General features: G+C 59.0%; 1 protein-coding gene across 1 annotated transcript; it reads right to left on the bottom strand.

Moving 5' to 3' along the window:
• Window positions 1-3,349: 3,349 nt before the first annotated feature.
• UCK2 (uridine-cytidine kinase 2) lies at window positions 3,350-18,900 on the bottom strand. The gene is made up of 7 exons (XM_032192242.1): window positions 18,684-18,900; window positions 10,364-10,523; window positions 9,375-9,471; window positions 8,710-8,852; window positions 5,926-6,023; window positions 4,295-4,343; window positions 3,350-3,784 (listed from the first exon to the last, which is right to left on the bottom strand). Exons 1-7 carry the CDS (start codon window positions 18,780-18,782, stop codon window positions 3,645-3,647), a joined length of 786 nt encoding a protein of 261 aa, XP_032048133.1. The 5' UTR covers window positions 18,783-18,900; the 3' UTR covers window positions 3,350-3,644.
• Between the last annotated feature and the right edge of the window lie 302 nt (window positions 18,901-19,202).

Genomic DNA, 19,202 nt, shown 5'->3' on the forward strand with positions numbered 1-19,202 from the left:
AGTCAGGCACTGGGACAGGTTGCCCAGGGAGGTGGTGGCGTCACCGTCCCTGGGGGTGTTTGAGGAGAGGTTGGACGTGGTGCTGGGGGACACGGTTTGGTGGGTGACACTGGTGGCAGGGGGTGGTTGGAGCAGATGTTCTGTCCCACCCTCAGTGATTCTGTGATTCCATGATTCCATTCGCACCTAACTGGTTCTATGACTGTATCCAACCAACAGCCAACTTGGGGCTTTCCTCTCACTGGGGGCTTCCACTCTGCCCCCAAGAGGGTTTTGAGGAGAACCGTGCCACGGCTGCCCAGCTTGGACGTGGCTCTGGCCACGGCTCCTTCTCACCGAGACACCCAGGGCACGGCCCAAGCCACGGGGGGCTCAGGCCCACCGCCCTGCTGGGCACACAGACCCCCGTGCAGGCTGCAGCGGCAGCAGCAGGCTTCGAGGCTGGACGCTCCAGAGGAAGCCGAGCCCAGGGCAGTTCTCCACCCTGCCACCCTCAGCCCTGCCCTTCACTGTGCCTCTTCTGTCGCTTCCAGGGAACGGGCCGGTGGGCCTCAGCTTCTGTGGGGACAGACTGCCAGGGAAAGGGCGCTCTGCATGATTACGCCTTGCGCTGCCGGATGGAGGCCAACGCTGCCATCGTGGTGAGGAGCCTCAAGCGCCTCCACCAGCTCCGCCTGCAAGAGCTCGGGCTCCCACAGCCGAGGAAGAAGGCACAAAACAAGGACAAGAAAAGAAGAGCCCCCTGGAGTACCCCCGGCAACAAGGGGGGTAGCCCTTGGTCTTAGGACCTCCAAGGCCCGTGCGAGGGCAGGCATCGCACCGGGAAAAGACGCAGGGTGAAGGAAGTGCCTGGCTAATAATTCTGGCACAGCCTTTTCACCCATCTGACAGTCAGTTCTCTTCAGACTGACAGCGAGCCGGTGAGGCAGGACACCCCTCAGCCCTCCGAAGGCTCCTGTGCTGAAGGCACCTCCCCTGACAGCTGGATGCCAACATCGCCCTGATCACCGCCCTGCATGGGCGCCACCGACATTACCGGCTGTCCCCTGGTGGGCTGCCCGTGCCCAGCCAGCACAACACCAGCAGGGAATCGACATTCATCTCATGAGGGCCTCCGAGGAGAGTCCCCTTTTGCAACCTCCCAGAGGCGCTGCTGGGGCTGCTGGCATCCCATGGGACATGGCTCCACAGAGGACAGCAGGAGCATGCGTGTGCAGTGAGCTGGCTGGGGGACTCCTGGAAATCCCTGCTGGTAGCAGACCACTTCTCCCAGCTGAATAAAGATCATCCATACAGCAACTTGTGTCCTTTGGTACCAAGGGGCTTGGGGCACAGGCACACGGGAGGCAGTGGGGCAAGTGAGGGCTGCTGTGTGCAGGTTTTAGAGAACACACCTGCAGAGGAATGAGGGAGCTGGGCTGGGAGAGAAGATCTGTGAGGTGCCTCTGAGGCCCCCACAGGACAGACCACATCCCGGCGGGGTGCCCGTGTCCCACTGAGGTTTCCTGGGGGTGCCCATGGCCCTGGGAGGTGGCGGTGGCTGGTGAGTGCCCAGGACTCCGTGGGTTACATCACTCTATCAATCTCTTTTGTAGAGACCTCCAGCTGTCACAGGAGACACTAGTCCATACTAATGCTCCCACACCTCTGTGGCAGCTGCTCAGAGGAACCATAGGCTGTCCTTAGCAGCAATCAGCCCTAGCCCCAAATATTGACCTGCCTATGGGCCACTTCCTATGCAGGCGCCCGTTGCAGCAGTCCCTCTCATAGCTCCATGTCTCTGCTGTACTGGTGAGCACACAACTGGACGCAGCACTGCAGTTTGGCCTCAGCAGTGCTGTGAAAGGTCACCTCCCTTATCTACTGATAATATTTGCTTGAGATCTGTCTTGGCCACTAAAGCCCTGAGGAGCCTCTCCAGAGCTGTGGGGCTCTGGTCCGTCCTACCCGTGGCTGACATGCTGTAGCTGGAATAATTCAGCTAGTGACAGCCCTTTATTATGGCAAAGCTGTCATGCCTCAGGGGGCATCTGCAGACAGTGAGGGGGATGAAGGGCTGATGCCAGCCCCCATCACACACCAAGAGGGAATGTCTGCCCCAGCAGACTTGGGGAGGAATTTCTTTTCTTGTTCTCTTGGTTAAAATCAAAGCTCGTCTTGGCTCGCATTGGGCTGGAGAGCAATGGAGCACTGGGTTTCTGAAGTCTTAAGCTTTTAACCATGCAGAGCAAGAACAATGCTCTGGAAGGAGTGAAAACCATCAGAGAGAGCAAGGCTAAGAGGGTCCTTGCTCCAGGCTTCATGGGATGCCTCTGAGACTTGCTTTTTGATGGGGCAACTCAAACCCAGCAGCATGAGCCTCAAACCCAGCAGCATGGGCCAACTGATCTGTCCTGGCTACCATCCCATCGCATCCCCTTCCTTCCCTGGCTCCCACCAAGCCCCTGCCCTAGCCCATCTGCCCCAATTTGCTCTCCAGGTTCTGCAGAATAGCCTCACCAGGCTCTCCTGGGCTACTGCAGCACTACCAGGTTAGGGGAGACTAATTCTCATCCTGAGCGAGTTAGTGCAGCCCCAGGCATAACACTGTGGGGACACCACGTCCTCCCCGAGCACACGATGAAGGGACACAGGCCAGGCAAGAGCGTGGAGACAGATGTTCGGGAGACTGCTCTACACTGCTGCCCCCACCTCAGGAAGCTTTGCAGCTGCTTTTCAGCACCTATTGCCCCTTTTTTTTTGGTAGAGGCTGCTTCTCTCTTAATCGTATCTTACAGACCCATGGGGTTGAGCCTGCAGCTTGGCTCGGAGTCCCACCACAAGCACAGCCGAGCTCCAGAGGGGCTGTGTCACCCATGTCCTTTACCCACACAAGCCAGGCAGCAAGGCTGCTAAAGACACCGGCTGCCATGCCCACGACCAGATTCCCAGCCTCACCTGCCAGGTTTTTGCTGGAGAGTGCGACAACAGCCCCCACAGCAGCAGGGGAAGGGGTGTCAGAAACCCACAAGCACAGAGACAGGCGGGGGAGGGATTGCACGTTGTTCTCCCATCTCCCCGTTGCATCGTGCAGTGCCTGCCAGCCCAAACCAGGCTGAGTGGACCTGAACAGCAACGGCAGGAGGGGGCAACCACAGCCTAGTCACAAAGTCTGTGTGGCACTGAAGCTGCTCAGCTCATCCCTTCCCTGGGAAGGGGATCACAGCAATAATACAGCAGCTGCTGGATGCTCTTCCTCTTGTCTATGAGGTGAGAGTCCTGACCTCACCTCATAGCATCTCTTCCCATCCCGACCCTCTTCCCAGCCCCCTCCCAGCAACACCAAGCCTGGCAAATACCTGACGGCAAGTAACTTTACGTTATTCTGCATTTACACAAAAATAGAGCAATTCTATATTTATAGAGATTTATAGCCGGTTCCATGCTGGAGGAGTTACTGAGCAAGGCCAGGAGCTGTGGGCGGTCCGGGCTCCCGAGCAGCCGGCTGCTTCTCATTCGGCATTTCCAACATACAAAATTAAAGGCATTCGTCTCCGTCTGGTTTCTTAAATAGATAAGGGGGGAATGAACAGACAGTATGTACAGGGGGGCAGCGGCAGGGACCCAGCGCCCTCCGCCCCCAGCCTCCCGCCTGCCGCCCGGGGTCAGTGAGGCCGGCTGCTGGACTCTGAGGGCTGCCGCTGGCGGGGAGGAGTGTAGCCGTTCAGGTAGCCGTTGCTCTGGCGTTTGCTGAGTCCTCCGTTAAGAATGTCCTGGATGTGCTGCACGATCAGGTTGATGGCCACTGCGAGCAGAAGGGAGGGAGAGACACCGGGGGAGAGGTTGTGTTAGGACTGCGGAAAACTAGAGGCAAACTGGAGGCGATGACCCTACTCCCGTTGCCTCCCATCCCACGGTGGGGAGCTGTAACCCTGCCTTGGGGAGCTGTAACCCTGTGGGGAGGAGCTGCCTCACTGCCCCTTCCCTCCCTCCCTCCTGGCCAACATGGTCAGGCAGGCTCCAAACAGGGGGAGACCTGACCGTCCCTGCACGCCTGGCCCCAGAGAAGCACCTTTCCCTGAGCGTGGGGTGAGCTGGGAGCTGTTTGCCCAGAGGCACCGCACACAGACGGGCTCCCAGGCTCGGTAAGAGGAGCACAAACTCCCAGGCACCAATGCACCAGGCAGGAGCACAGGGCAGGGGTTCAGCTCAGTGTGTGTGAGGTGCCAGGCCGTGGGCTGAATCACTTCCGTGGCAGCCCCTGCTACCTCCTACGTAACACCAGGACATAACAGCAAGATCTGGGTCTGCTCACCTTCATTATCTGCTCCTCTGGGAATGATCACGTCAGCATACTTCTTGGTCTGGGAAGAAAGAGAGCATTGTGTTACAAGGAAAGTGGAGAGCCACCCAGCCGGGGCATTACACTGCTTCCTGCGGCAGGTCCCGTCCCTCCCCTCCCCAAGCCCAAACCCTCTGGGAGGTGCGTTGGTGCTGATAATTCATTTTGAAACCTCTTCTTTGCCTTCTGCTCTGCATTTTGAGGGCCACACTTCGCACCTTGACTTCAGCTTCCTGAGCTCAAAGAAATTCTGGAAAGAAGCACCCCAACAAAGCCTTGTGATCACTCCAGCAGCTGATGCTCTAGGGAACAGCCTCACCCCAAATCCAGGTACAAGAGCAAGAGTTGGCATGCCTGGGCTGCGTGGACACGCAGGGCTGATCCACTTGGGATGTGGGAGAAGTTTTCTACCAGCAACACTTGCAGAAAAAGGCTGACTCAGGATGCCAGGCCCGGCCTATTTTTGCTGGAAGGTGCCAGTCTCAGTTTCCTCTCCAACTTGTGCCAGCTTTTACAGCTGATCAGCTTCCTGACAGCCACGCTCCACAATCAGCAAGCCAGCCAGCCTGCGGGGCCAAGGCTGTGATCTGACACCTCCAGGCACTTCAGCCCTATCAAACATCTCCAGGACACGCTTGGAGCTCAGTAACAGCAGCAGTGGGTGCTGAGCTTGCTCCACAACCACGTGGATCTGCAGCCAAGCCCACCACTGGGTTGGAGGTGGGAGCAGACCAGTCCAGAGCTGGTGGGTGGGCACAAAGCAGTTGTTTTCTACCCTCCTTGTTTCACATTTCACCCTTGCAAAGCTTGCTGGGGACCTGCCAGGCACCCAGCTGCTCCTGCCTCCCTGAAAAAGTCTTCCTGGGACTGACACCAACGCTGGACCTTGGAAGCGTGTGATGGCTACACCTGCAAACACGCTCCATCACCTGCAAGGTCTCTGGGACTGCAGTGCTCTCCTGCATTCAAAGTCCCTGCCTGCTAGGCAGCCAGGCTTCCCACCTCAATTATCAGCCCCCAAAGTCACTTCCTTGCCCCAGGCAGCCCTGCAACCCTGGCCCCCAGCAAGGTCCATCTGCTCTACACCTTCACCTCTCGCCAGGTGGGAAATGTGACCTGCAAGGCCACATCCTGCAGCGCAGAGCAAAGGAAGAAGCCCCCCTGCTCCCCCAAGCACCCAGCCAGCAGCACAGGGTGAAAAGGGCAGGCAGGACAGCCCAAAGCAGGAGGCAGGCACGGTGCTCACTGCCTGGGGACGGGGACCTATTCCCCAGCCAGATGCAGGCGAGGATCACCCGTCCTCAGCTGGCATCTGCTGAGCTGCCGGGCGCTGGCTTGGCTGACCCCGTGCAGGGAGGGGTTTCTCTCGCCGTGTCTGCCTTCCCTTGGGGACTGTGATCTCACCGGGAAGGCAGTGGCTGTACAAACAGTCCCCATCTCGCCCTGCCCTAGCCAGCACTGACACTGACACCCCCTTTATTTTATTTATTTTTTTTTTTTTTGCCAGCGCCTGCAGGGAGAGGGCTCTGGCACATGAAACGCTCCTGTCTGACGAGCTGGCCAGGGAAAGAGGCCTTTCTGTGTGTGCTGCTCCCCCTACTTACTGGCAAACAGAACTCCTCGAAGGCAGGCTTCACGAAGGTGATGTACTGCGACAAGATCTGCTCGAGGTCCCTGCCTCGCTCACTGATGTCTCGTAGCACTGCGGGGGGGAAGCCATAAAGCACAGTCAGGAGCCTGGACATGGATTTCTCCACCTCCCTTCCCTTCAGCAAGGTTTTGGCCGGCCACCCTGCTATTTTCCCTACGGTCCGTGTTCCTGGAAGCTGCTGCCCACATGTCCGAGCACACCCAGCCCACTTCCAAGCCTCCCCAGGAGCCAAGGGCTGGCTGACCTGGCCAAGGGCTTGTCTTGGCCTCCCTCCCTCATCAGCTCTGCAAGCACATGTCCCGCTCTAAGTGCCACCCCAGCCTCAGCCCTTGTGTCCCTCTTCTCCCTCTGGGGTCAGGGCATTCTCCCAGCTGTCCCAGGGGAGAGATGCACAAAGAGAAAAGCTCTGGGATTTGCTGTGTGCTCACACAAAGGCATGCTTCAGCTCAGGTCTGCAGATCCGAGGGGAGCAAAACCCACGCACGCAGCTCTGCCAGGCCTCCTCGTGCTGTCCCCAGCTGAGTGGGACGGGGAGGCAAAGCAGGCTCTCAAAAACAGGGGCTGGTGCCGTGCTGGTAGGAGATCAGCCCAGGAGGAAGCCAGGAGGCAGAAGAGGAAGCTGCCTACTGCTCGCTGTGCCGTTCAGGCCTCGCACCCTGTTTGCACAAGGCGCTTGGGCTGCTGCCAGCTCTGGTCCGAAATCCCTTCAGCGCAGGCACGTGCCCCAGTCCAGCAGGAATCCGATCCCCTGGAAGGGTTTGGCCAGCTCAGGCTGCTCCAGCCAGCTCCTTGCCCTCTCTGGAGAGCGGGAGCAAGCCCCAGCACAAACAATACCAAAAAAAAAAAAAAAAGGCAAGGAAAATTAAAAAAATAAAAATAAAAAAAAAGAGGCAAGACAGAGAGACTTTTGTTTCCCAGGTCCCACACCCTGTTTGTTGGCTGCTCTGGGGCAGGGAAGCAGCACGGCGAGGGTGTACACGCTGCACACCCCACTGGGGCAGTGCAAGAGGTCCACGAGCTGCAAGGGCGAGCGCCCAGGCTGCAGGGTGCTCCTGGCAGGGCTGAGCTCTCCTGCCTGCTCCCAGGGCACACCACCGCAGGGCAACGACCCCCCAAAATGTGAATCAAGCGCCTGCTGAGTTGTACTTGGCCCCAGAGCCACACGTCGCAGCGAGAGGAGCACGCAGCCCTATCTGGAGGGATCACCCTCTACTCGCAGGGCAGGCCAGCGTCCCAAGGACACGGCGGCACGCGCCCAGAGCCAGCAGGCACCACTCAAATCAGACCTGGAAAACTCACGTGACACCTGGCTCGGTCTCTTTTTTTTTTTTTTTTTTATGAAGTTGGCACAGGACAGGGCAGCGAGGGACCTTGGCCAGAAGCAGCTCTGCACGGAGCAGGCTGCTGGAAGCACCTGGCAGATCCGGGCCCTCGCACTCCGGTGGCAGCGTTTTTCTGGGAGAGATGCTGAGAGGGGGGCAGTGCGAGTCACACGTACCCAACCCCAGCACTGCTGATTAACGGAGCTGCCAGCTACGTTTCCAGGAACTTCATCTCCTGCTGCCACCCAGCCCAAAAGCCCATTGCTGCAACTCCTCAGGACTTGTGGGAGAGCAAGATGGCCCAGGGCCATGTCACAACGCAGGATTCCGACTCGCTCTTGCTACAAGCCGCCTCCAGCTACATTCCAGGGACATGATTACACCTTCGGCATCTCACACGCTGGCTTTCCTTTCCCAGCAATGCCAGGGAGACGTGCAGGGAGATGACAGCAGGCCAGCAGACTTGTCACACGGACAGGCAGCTCCCTACCAGGAGGCAGACAAGCTGCCTGACAATGAGACACCAGCACCTCAACCAGCCAGCAGCCCCTTTGCGAGGCTTTATTGATGCTGGGTGGGAGAAATCCCTGAGGATGGCACAAAGTGGCTGCAGCAGGCGCTGCAGAGTGCCATCAGGATGCACACGTGGTCACAGGGCGCTGCAAACACACAAATGCCTTCGGACAGCTGCTACAGGGCGCTGCCAAAAACACGGGCTGCCCCCTGGCTGGGCTGTGTGCCCAAGGGCCTGCACCGCGTGGTCTGTTTACGGGATAAGGCTCACGCTGCAGGATCTTGCAAACGTGCGTCTGTGACCCGCTAACACGTCTCCCTGCGATGAGTGTGCTGTCACCTCCCCGCATGAGTCACGCAGGAACAGTGGGCAGGGTCAGGGAGGATGCGTAAAGAGCAGCTTTTCAGCAGCACTGATGACATCCCAGCACGGAGGAGGCTGTGCATCTGGCAGCAGGAGGGCTGCAGGGCTTTGAGCAGGCAAGACCAGTTCTGGCTCGGCGTGGGACAGTCCTGTGCACAGGGGCTGAAGCACTGGGACACGCTTCTCTTGTCACAGCCTGCGTGGGACCCCTCCTCTAAGTCACCTGCACCCCAGACACGCTGGGGAGGCTGTCAGTGCCCGTCCTGCACCACCTGGTGACATGCAGCCAAGCCAGCTGGAGGTGGGGAGTCCTACAGAGGGATATTCTGGTTCCTAGGGCTCCTCGCCCTCAGTTTTCACCCCAGTGCCAAGGAGCACGGAGACTCCACGCTGCTGTGCTTGCGCTGATCAAGTGCATGAGCACACTCCCTGTCTGCATCACACCCTCACACACACACCCTCATTTCTCTCACATTTCTGGGAGCCAATTTTAGGCCACATTTCTCTCCCTGCTGCACTGAGAAAGTTCGGGCCTCACCTCTGCGGGACAGCCGGGTGTCTGCATCCGTGTCCACAAAGAGCTTCATGCGGAAGAGATCCCGCACCTCCTGGCTGTAGAAGGCCAGGATGCCTTCGAAGAGCACCACGTCGGCGGGGTAGACGGTCACCGTCTCCTCTTTCCTAGCAGAGGGAAGGAGGAGAGTCAAAATGTGCTGGCAGGGGGGAGAACAAGCCAATAGGGATGGGGGAAAACAGCAGCACTCCTGCTTTTGCAGGACAAGGAGCGGGGTCACACCATGCCCGACCAATGCAGGCATGCAAAAACAAGCTGAACGCATGCAAGGGAGGAGCGACGGGAGCAAGAGCTGCAAGAACTCTTTTCCTGGCAGTGCAGGAGTGTTTGAGCCCGGAATACTTGTTACAGCCACAAACACAGAGTTTATGGGGAGAAGAAGCGCAGGTGGGGGGCCGTAGCCCTCCTCCGCTGCTGCCTGTGTGTTGCCGGATGGCATCACATGGCCGTGCAGCTCTCCAGACCCCTGGGCTGTGCCTGTGCCAGCCTCGGATCCTCTAACCAAGGGGCCTGGAGCCGTCAGCATGGGAGCTGTGGGGTGGCACAAGCCGGGGGGCGGGCGGTTGGGGCGGCAGGGCCGTGCACCACGCTGCGGCGAAGGTGCAGCAAGACAGGAGCAGCTGTTGGACCTGGAGTGGGAGACAAAGTCATAGACGGGGATCTGGACCGTCTTCCCTTCCGTGATCTCTTTGAGTGTTTTCACGATCAGCTCGTTGTCAAAGGCATCTGAGGAGAGAGCAAACGTTACCCGAGGTGGCTTCACACGCCGCGCCGCGCTTAGCCTAGGCAGAGCCACCAGCACCCTGCTCACGGCTCTGGCTGTGTGTCTGCAGGAAAGCCCCGCTTGTCCCACGGGTGCTGCAAAGCCCAGGGCTCTGCTGCTTTGCACCGGCCTGGGATCTGGTCTGCAGGAATCAATACCAGCCTTGTACGGCCACGCTGAGGGCCTGGGTTTGGGAAGGCATCTCCTCCGGGGCTCCGGCCCTCGCAGAGACTGCAGCAGTGTTTCAGCCTTGAGCCACCAGACAGACAGGGCTCTGTTTGCTCAGTGCTTGCTGCCTGCAGCCATTGTCCTCGTGGGGGACGAGGGGACAGTGGCTCTGGAATTTCCCCACCAAGCCTGGGGACAGTTCAAAGAGCCCCTGTTGTAGCAGCAGGGCACGGCCATCCCAGCAGACGGGTTTGCAGGGCAGCTGCACAAGGCGGTTCCCTCCTCGAAGGAGGGACATGGAGCTGGTGGCTCCGGGGAGCTGTGCCAGGCTGGATTTCCCCGGTCCTGACCCAGAAGGGTTTTCAAACCGGGGCATGTTTTTGCAGAGAGGAGAAGAGAAGCATCTTAAGGAGTCTGACAGCTCAAAACCTGCCCTTTCTCATCCCAAGCACTCCACCCCACAGGCAGCTCCTTTCCTGGGAAGGCAGAGGTTGTGCTGCAGGGTACACAGGCGGCCCCACCTCTAACACAAGGCTCCTAGCTCCACAAGGCCTTCACTAAGCCACCCACAGATCCCCAGCCTGCCCCAGGCAGAGCCCTGGTGTCCCTGCAAGGCCTTTTGCCCGTGGGATGGGGGTTCCCACTCCAGACCCGCGCGGCAGAGCCCCGGTGCCATTCTCCATTCACCTGGGTGGTCAAAATTGAACTGGCCTTTGAGCGCTTTGGATTTCTGCTCCGAGGTGAGGACCCGGTAGAAGCTGTCTTGGCTCACGATCACCACCTGCTTCTGGCGGTAGTCCACCTCGTTCTGGCCCAGCAGCTGGACGATCTTGGAGCAGACCGAGGACTGGGAAAAGAGCAGCAAAGGGGACAAGTCAGGGGCAGCAGTGTCTGAGCCACATGGGGAGAATGTCCCCCAGTAATGGCACGAATGGGACACCGCTCGCTGGACCTTCAGCCAAGAGTTTGTGGTCCCCTCGAAGGCACAGCCCAAAGGCACAGAGGGAGAAGTGCTTCAAGGGCATCACCACGGGACCCTCTGGTGTGAAAGCAGCACCAAGCAGCATCCCCCCAGCCCAGAAACCCTATGGCTGCATGGCTAGGGACGAAGAAAAAATCTGCAGAGAGGCAGGGCCAGGCTGTCTTCATACCCTAAATACAGCCCAAGATGAAAAGATACCAGGAGGAGAGCGCTGGGACTTTATCAGAGCTCTGCCACAGCTGCCAGGGCTGGGAGGAGCAGCCGTGAGCATATCCTGGTGCCTCTTGGCACAGCAAAGCGAAGGGCACTGTGGAGCCAGCAGCCACACAGCCACGTGGCTCTGGCTGCTGGCACAAGATCCCCACGAGTGCCCCTGGCACGGGGACCGACACCTTGCAGCAGGCATGAATCAGGGCACGGCGTTGGGGACAAACCCCAAAGCGTGCTTCTGTCCCTTCTCCTTAGTCACAGGAGGCCTTGGCTGCTGCCTGCCCCAGCCAGCGAGAGCCCAGGACAGGCTGGGGGGGCACTGCTCTGCCACCAGCATTCCCCCGACTTGGGACGGGGGAAAAAGGGGTGCTCCTGGCACCAAGCTGAGCAGCTTCACCTCCCGCGTGAATCATGCTCACTGCAAACACCCCACTGAGCTGCTGCTGGCCTCAGTCACCACAAATACCCTCTGCCAAGCTCTCTGCTTTGCAGTGAGAGGCTCGCTTGCCTCGGCCTGCCTGTGGCTCTATCCACACCCCCATCTCGCTGCTGGCTCGGCCGTCTGCCCCGTACCCGGCTGGCAGCCCCGGGAGGCAGCGCTGGCGAGGGGAAGGAGGAGAGGAAGGCAGGGCTGGCAGAGGTCACAGCCCCGGCAGGCGGAGGGCAAGGCAGTTTGCCTGCGAAGCTGGAAGATCTGACGGCATTGCCGTCCCCAGAGAGCGTCTGTTCCCCTCGGGCCAGGCTGACCTGACTTGGCTGTGACCGCGCCGCGCTGTGAGTCAGCCCCAGCCGCGCTGCAGAGCCACCGAGCGCAGCCAAACAACCGGCCCGGGCTGCCCGACAGCGGTCCCACAGCCCCAGGCAGACGTTCGGGTTGCTGCTCAGGGTCGGGGTCTCCCTGAACATCCCACCCACCTCGGGAGGGCGAGCCGTGCTTTCCCCGAGCCACGTCGGCAGCCCTGCCCTGCGCCCAGAACAAAGCACCGCGGCGAGCCGCTGCCAGGCAGCTCCTCAGCACACACAAGCTGCTTGCGTGAGAGAGCAGGAGCCCCCGCTCTGTTTTCCCACTCCCCACATCCTTCTCCAGCCCCACTGCTTGCCCAGCTGTATCCCACAGGGCGTGCACGCTGCCTCTCCTCCGCTTTTCCTCCCTGCGCTCTCTCCCGGACGCCGCTGCCGTTCCTTGCTGCCCGTGCTGACGGCGCAGCAGGGCTCGGCCTTGGCCGCAGCTGCCAGGGACACCACATTTCCCAGGCCCTTTGCAAGTTTTAATCAACCACCTTCCAGCACAGCCTCCAGGACAGATCCCCGGCCTGCAGATCAGTGGGATCTGTACGGATCTGCACCAGAAACTGCTTTCCCCAGCCTGGGGAAGGGAGCAGAGCTCCTTCAGAGCAGTGAAAGCAACACAATTTGCACTCTCCCCTTGGACTTCAGCACACAGATGGACAATAAAATTGTTTCACAGCATCAAACAGTTCCTCCCAGTCCTTACTTTGCCTTAGGCACGCTCATGCCTAGTCTACTGATCCTGGAAAGCAGGGAGAAGTCCCCATCAGCTCTGAGAATCACCCTCATGTTCCACGACACCCAACTTAAGACACCTGATGGTGAGAAAAACCCCAAGAGAAAGTCACCCTCAGCAGCTGGAGAGGGGAACACAAAGCCTGGCTCACATACACACCCTCCTGCTGGAGCATATCCCGGCTGTATTCACCTTCCAAAGCTCTGGGGTGGCAAGTGCCCCTTGCTTTGGACCCCTTCCCTTTTCTCTGGTGGGTTTCAGAGAGCTGTGAGCAGCAGCAGACGAGGAAGATCAGAAGGACACCCTGCAAGAATGTCACCGCTGGGCTCAGGGAAGGGGCACACGTGTCACCCTGGTTCCCTGTAGGCCCCGCGGGGGACACAGCGTGCTCCTCCAGCCCAGCAGGCCCCAGGAGGCCTCCCCCAGCCTCTCTGGGGCTGGTAAGAACAGTGTCCGCCCCAGGTCTCGGTGCAGAGGGGTTTTCCCCTCCTTGTGATGACTTTTGGCAGAAACAAAAGCGGTTTGTGACAGGCATTCCCTGATGCCAGCCCGAACGCTCCTATAGCGGGGCAGGCAGCTTTTCCCCTCAGTCGACAAACACCATACGCAAAGGAGGAAGAAAAACCAGAAATGCAGAGGTTACAAATTCCCCTACAAGCAGGAACAGAAACTCCCAGCCTCAGGAAACATCTTCCAAGTAAGTGACGCAAGTGCCCTGCTCAAACCCCTTCTCACAGACCAGCTCCGTGTACATACACGTGGCCAAAGTTAATCAGCAGCGTGAAAAATCCACTCCTAACTGCAAATGGTGGTGGCTGGGCTCTGGGGAGGGCCTGCAGGAGCCCACGAGGACATCTTAGTCATGCCTTGGCCAAGAATGACCAAGGTGGGATGCGGCCGGCCTGGCTGCACTGGTGGGACCCAGGGGATGTGTGGTGCTGACACCCAGCACCCACCTGAAGGGACAACCTGGGCCCCAATTCCTTCCCCTCCTATTCCTAACTACCACCATCAACCACTTCTCCTGGGGGGTGAAGAAATTCATTTCTTCCCTGAGAAGCCCAAGAGTGCAGAGGCAGACAGAGGAATGACTTGAGGGAGGTGCAGTGATGCTCTAGGTGAATCCCAACACTAAAACTCCAGGATTTGGGCCCCATCCCAAGTTCTAGCCCTGCTACATGCTTTGAAGGTGAGAGGCACAGCATGAAAGGCCTCCTTGCCTCTGCTCGGCCTCTTCCCTGGCCAGCCACCAGCCACACACAGCTTTACTCGTCATGGCCCAAAGCAAAGGCTGGGACTGATTCACACCCAGCAAGCGCGATGTGCTCCAGAAGCTGGTTAAAACCAAAATACAGACAGGACACAGCAGCCTCTGAGGATGCCGAGCAGACCCTTGCCATGCCAGCCACACCACACCAAGGCAGGACTTCTCAGGCACCTTCCATTGCTCTTTGAGCTCGAGCTGGTCCCTAGGAAAGCTGTACACGCTGAGAGGGAGGTCTCTGCACAGCCCAGCTCGAGAAGAGAGCTCGGAGATGTCATTCCTGAGCAGAAGCAGCTGCAGCTCCCCTTGCAGGATTCCTCCTCTGCACCAAGCACACAACCAGCTCGTGTTTTAGGAAGAAGCGCAGCTTTATTCTCCTGGGGAAGACACAGGGGGTGCTGGGGAACAACACCAGCATATTTTCCTGGAAGGACAGAGGTGGTGCACCAGGGAAGGAATCCGGCAGAAGGGTGTTTGGAGCCCTACGCCTCACGTTTAGTTGAAATATATTAATTACATTACATATTTAATTCATATCCACTCATGGCCTATAGCCAGCCACTCAAATACACTTCAGTTGACTAATTCCCCAATATTATTATGCAGATTAGCCCGCAGTCCCCCTTGGTATGACTTCAGATGGGTACTGGGGAGAACGCAGCCAGACAGTGCTGCAGGCACCAGGCAGAGGCACCAGGTGGGACCCTGCGACCTGCAGGATCCTGGCCGGGTGTCCTCATCACGCTTGTGGTTTAAAGTCTCCATTTTGGGGATCTGGCAGGATTTCCCCTAAGGTCACACCAAGGGACTGCTGGGATGATGCCCCCTGTAGCACAGGGCATGGCTTCCTTTCCAGACATCACCTGGGACTTCTACTCAACTGAGTCCCAGAGATCATGACCCTGGTAACACCACTCTTCTCCACAGCTCATCTCCTGCAGCGCACTAACTGTTGATTTTTATATTAATTATAGGGTATTAGGAAGTGCTCGGTGGACTGGGGTGGCACACAGAACAGATGCCAAATTGGGAAGGTCCTGGAGCATCTATTACACATCTGTGACCCACGCAGTCCTTTCCAGTCCCAATGGAGCACATCCGTAGGGCAGCACTGGGACTGGAAACTTGCTGTTCTCATACCAAAAGGCCAGGCCCCCACCCAGAGCTTTCCCGGGCAGGTTCCCCACTCCTGCCTTTCCCTCTGCGAGCCACAGGCTGAGCAGTCCCGGATGGGGACAGCCAGGTTCCTATTCATTCACACGGCATCTAGTGGGTTCTAGCACAAACAGGTGCACGCAGACACAGAGGATCTGAACACAGACGATGTGTGGGCAGAAAGACAACCCTCCTAACACAATCTCTCCGAATCCACCTGTTTTTGCTGCAAGATATTCTTCTGGAGCCCGGGGGACAACACCAGAGAGGCTCCCTAGAGAGCTTGCACATACTCAGCCGGCCCCAGGAAGGGCTGACCCATCAAAACACCCCGTGTTTCGGGCTGATCAGTGGCTGGCACGGAGCAGTGTTCTACCAGAAGGTTTGACGAGTCTCTAGCACACTCTGACACCAGCGTTTATGAAGTCAGACCTTGTGATCCGGGGCTCCTGCCAGCCACAAAACGTCACCAGGAAATGGTGTTGAGCTGCCACAAGGCTGCCGCAGTCCCTGCGAGTCCTCCTCCAGAGGCTCCTGTGGCTAGCACAAGCCTCTGGATCGCTCCTGGCTCTCCCCTGGGCTTCTCTGCCCAGCATCCAGGTGGTGACACAGTGGTCACGACCCACAGGTTGCTGTGGGGGACCTCAACCCTTGCTAGTGCAGGGGTCTGAGCTCTCTGTCGTACAAGAGGCCCCATGTGGAGAGGGAACTGCTCCATGGGGAGATGGGGGGGACCACTCACTGCCTGGGGACCAAGACACTGTTTGTCCCACCTGCCCAGCGCCTTCTTCAGCCCCTTGTCTGGCTCCAACCTGGCCACGTCGGCCCCAAACAGCAGTTTTGGTGTTCGAAGCAGAAGTGCTTTGAGGATTAGCAGCAAAGAAGACACCTGGCTAAACACACACTGCAGTTTTGGTGCTCCGCAGTCTGGAAACTCTTAGGCCTGCATGTTTGAACAGACATTTACTACTCAATGAGCTAATTAAAGACCCCAAAAGTGCAGCCACCAGGCCCTGGTGGCACCCATACTCGGCCCTCACATCATCAAGCAGCCAACGAGAGCACTCAGCCCATTGTAAATCTCTCTTTTCTTACAACCTCCTGCTGGAAGGTAGCGATCAGCACTTTGTCTCGCATCACGTGGGGGCAAGCAATCAATGCTTCAGCCTGGGTTTGAAGAGCTCTCCCCACCCCTGCAGCCACCCCAGCACCAGATGCTGCTGGCAGCAAGCCGGCGGAGCCGCGGGGTCCCAGCAGCTCAGCTGACGTGGGGACACCTGAAGACCTCCAGGAGACATCCTGACATTTTCCAGCTCATCCCAGTAATCACCTTGCTGAGCTCCCCTCCAGCCTGGCTGCCTGCCTCGCGTGCGGCGGTGCTTTGTAGTCAGGAGTCTCTCATGGGAGGGAGGGAAGAAGCTGCTAGCACAAAGACCACGGGTAGAAGAAAAGAACTAGAGCTTCAGCAGAGCACTTTGAAGGCTTTTAGCATGAACAGAAATGCTACCACCAGCCCTGGGAATCCCTCTGAGGGAACGAGGCGGTTGCAGTCCTCTCTGGTTTTGGCACAGGAGGGGGTCTCAATGCCAAGTCATCTCCTCCACATCAGATGGCAGCACGCTTTGCCTGTGCTGGACATGGCTTGGATTTAGGGGGACAAAGGGAGAAGCTGTGTCTCCCATCAAGCTTTTGTGAGGAGCCACCACAGCTCTGGCACTGCCCTCCAGGAGGCTGCAGCACAACAGCCCGCCCAGCACCTCTGCCGCTCCCCGATCATCCTCCCCGCACAGCCCAGGTTTCTTTCAAGGCCCAAATGCAGGAGGATGCCCATTTTCCTACCTCCTACTGGAGTCCTAAAAGTTCCTCAAGCCTCTCTTGCTCACTAGGGACCAGCAGTCAGCATTTGGATTCGACTTCCCAAAAATCTGCCTTTAAGAAATGCCAGCCAAGCACTGCCCCGAGCCCGCGGGGGAAGGCTCCACGCGACACAGAAAGCTGTGGCAAGCTCCAGACAGGCTCCCTGCCTTCCACAGCCCCGCAGAGGGACGTGGGGGGACCGCGGAGCATTTTTTCCCCATCTCAGACTCAACAAAAGCAGCAGTGGGAGGAGCTGGGGGGGGGGGGGCCCTCGGCCGGCAAACACCCTCCGTTATCTTGGGGCTGGTGCGCTGCCAAAGGGGTGTGCTGGGACAACAACCCCCAATTGGTGCCAAGGTGGGTCGCAGGGATTTTGTCGCCTTCCCGGTGGGAAAGGTGCCTGCTTTGCTTTCCCTCCAGGAGCCTTGTGCTCCTGGGGGCCAGATGGGAGCCGCTCTTCTCGCCTCTCCCTCCACAGCGGCCGCATCCCAGCGCCAACCGAGGTGACCATGAGCGTGTGCAAGCCCCCGCTCCTTTCTCCCTATTGCTTCTCCTTGAGCCAGCTCGCTTTGTTAAGAAAAATATTTTTCCAGGTTTATTTTTGGCAGCATATTTCTCGCGGCCTTTTCCCACAAACTTCGTGCTGGTCTGCTGGACTCCCTTCAGCCGGGCAGCACCGCACTGAGGTTTTTAGCAGCCAGCAAGCACTTGGAGGGGGGGAATCAAAGCTGAGAGACAGGAAAAGCCAGCTAGCACATCTCTCTAGTTAGAAAGAACCATTTCCCTATTTTTTTTTTCTAAGGCAGCCTGCTGCTGCTGAAGCATTTCCACTTTGAAGTTGGGAACAACCGCGGCGTATTGTACTGTAATCACTGCTTTTACCTTGTGGGCCAGAGACACGGTGTTCAGAGACATAACAGTTCGGCAGCGCCAGACACAATGTTATTGGGGCAGCTACAGAGAGGCAGCCCCACGCATCAGAGAGCAGACAAACCCAGTGCATTTGAGTCACCAGAGCCCTGCCGCAGGAACAACCCAGCCCCGGTTCCCAGTGGAAGGGATTGCATCCTCCCTCGCCATCCCTTCCCTGTTATATCTGGATTTTTCCTCCTCGCAGCAGGAGCTGCGGTCCAAGAATCAATAGGATCCTCGGCGACACGTTCCGAAAACGCTGCGGTTAGGGGCTGGGGTGCAGCAGCTGGCTTGTGCCACCCTTCGAGACAGAGAGAGGCCCCCTCTGAACACCACCGAACCCAGACACCGGGCTCTGCCTCCATGTGGCGGCCCACGCTCAGTCCCTTTAGCAAGAAACATCTCAGGGGCGCTTCTACACCCAGGGGTGCTCTCCCCTTTAAAAAAAAAAAAAAAGAAAAAAGAAAAAAAGGCAGGTAGAATTTCTGCGCTGGGTGGATGGGTCAGCTGTGGGTTTGCTCTTAAATAGGGGAAAAAGATGAAAAAAAAAAAAAAGTATATTTTTTCTAGTATTGGGACAGAAAGCGACCTGCCAGGGGCTGAGCACAGAGCAGGGATTCCCCGCAGCCCTGCGGCTGGGGTGCAGCAGCCCCCCGGGCACACCCGCAGCTCGCCCCCCAGAGCCGGGGGGAGCGGGGCCGTGAGTCAGCAGCTCCCCACCAACTCCTGCACGAGCCCCCCCCGCTTAAAAAAAGACGAAGAATCACACAAAACCCAAAGAAAAAATAAAAGAACCGGGGATGGGGGAGGGTAAACCACCACGGGCAGCCGCACCGCTGCCGGCCGGGGGGCTGCAGGAGGGCCGGGAGGATGGGGGGAGCAGCAGGATAAGGGGGCAGCAGGATGGGGGGCAGCAGGAGAAGGGGGGGCAGCAGGATAAGGGGGTGCCCGCTCGGAGCCCCCCTCCCCGCCGCGGTGTCCCCAGCACGGGCCCGGCCCCGCAGCGCACGTGGCGGCGGCGGCGGCCGCCCGGCCCCGGCCCCGGCCCCGCTCCGCTCCCGGAGCCGCTCCCGGAGCCTCTCCCGGAGCCTCCTGGGCGCACCTTGCCGCTGGCCGTGCCGCCGCTGACCCCGATGAGGAAGGGCTCTCCGCCGCTGGGCTGCCCCTGCTCCTCCAGCCGCTGCTCGCTGTCCCCCGCCATCCTCCCCTCTCTCTCTCTCTCAGCGTGCTCCTGCGCCGCGCCTCCCTCCGCCTTCGCTTCTCCTGGCGGGGCTGGATTTATCTGATGAGTCAAGGGCCTTCCTCCCCGCCTGCTGCTGCCTCACATCCCCGGCGCTGCGGCTCCCTGCCAGGTGCCTGCCGCAGCTGCACATGCTCCGGCTCCCGGCCGCGCCGCCACCGCGCCTCCCTCCCCCCCGTTCAGCCCCGGGGACAAAGGCGAGGCGGCCCCCGGGTCCCTGTCCCTCGGCCCCGGGGGCTGTCCCCAGGGGAATGTCCCTTAGTGCCTGCCCCTTAATGCCTGTCGTGTCCCTTAGTGCCTGCCCGTGTCCCTCAGTGTCTGCCCATGTCCCTTACTGCCTCTCCCCAGGGTCTCCCCCCGGTGTGTCTCAAGCTGGTGTAC

This window comes from Aythya fuligula, chromosome 8, assembly GCF_009819795.1.
Source record: "Aythya fuligula isolate bAytFul2 chromosome 8, bAytFul2.pri, whole genome shotgun sequence".
NCBI lineage: Eukaryota > Metazoa > Chordata > Aves > Anseriformes > Anatidae > Aythya > Aythya fuligula.

Coding starts and splice junctions, on each gene's coding strand:
- UCK2 (XM_032192242.1), bottom strand. CDS start 18,782: ATGGCGGGGGACAGCGAGCAGCGGCTGGAGGAGCAGGGGCAGCCCAGC. Junction 9,472..10,363: donor GTTCAATTTTGACCACCCAG/GTGAATGGAGAA, acceptor CTCTCTCCTCAG/ATGCCTTTGACAACGAGCTG. Junction 3,785..4,294: donor CAGAGGAGCAGATAATGAAG/GTGAGCAGACCC, acceptor TTCTGCTCGCAG/TGGCCATCAACCTGATCGTG.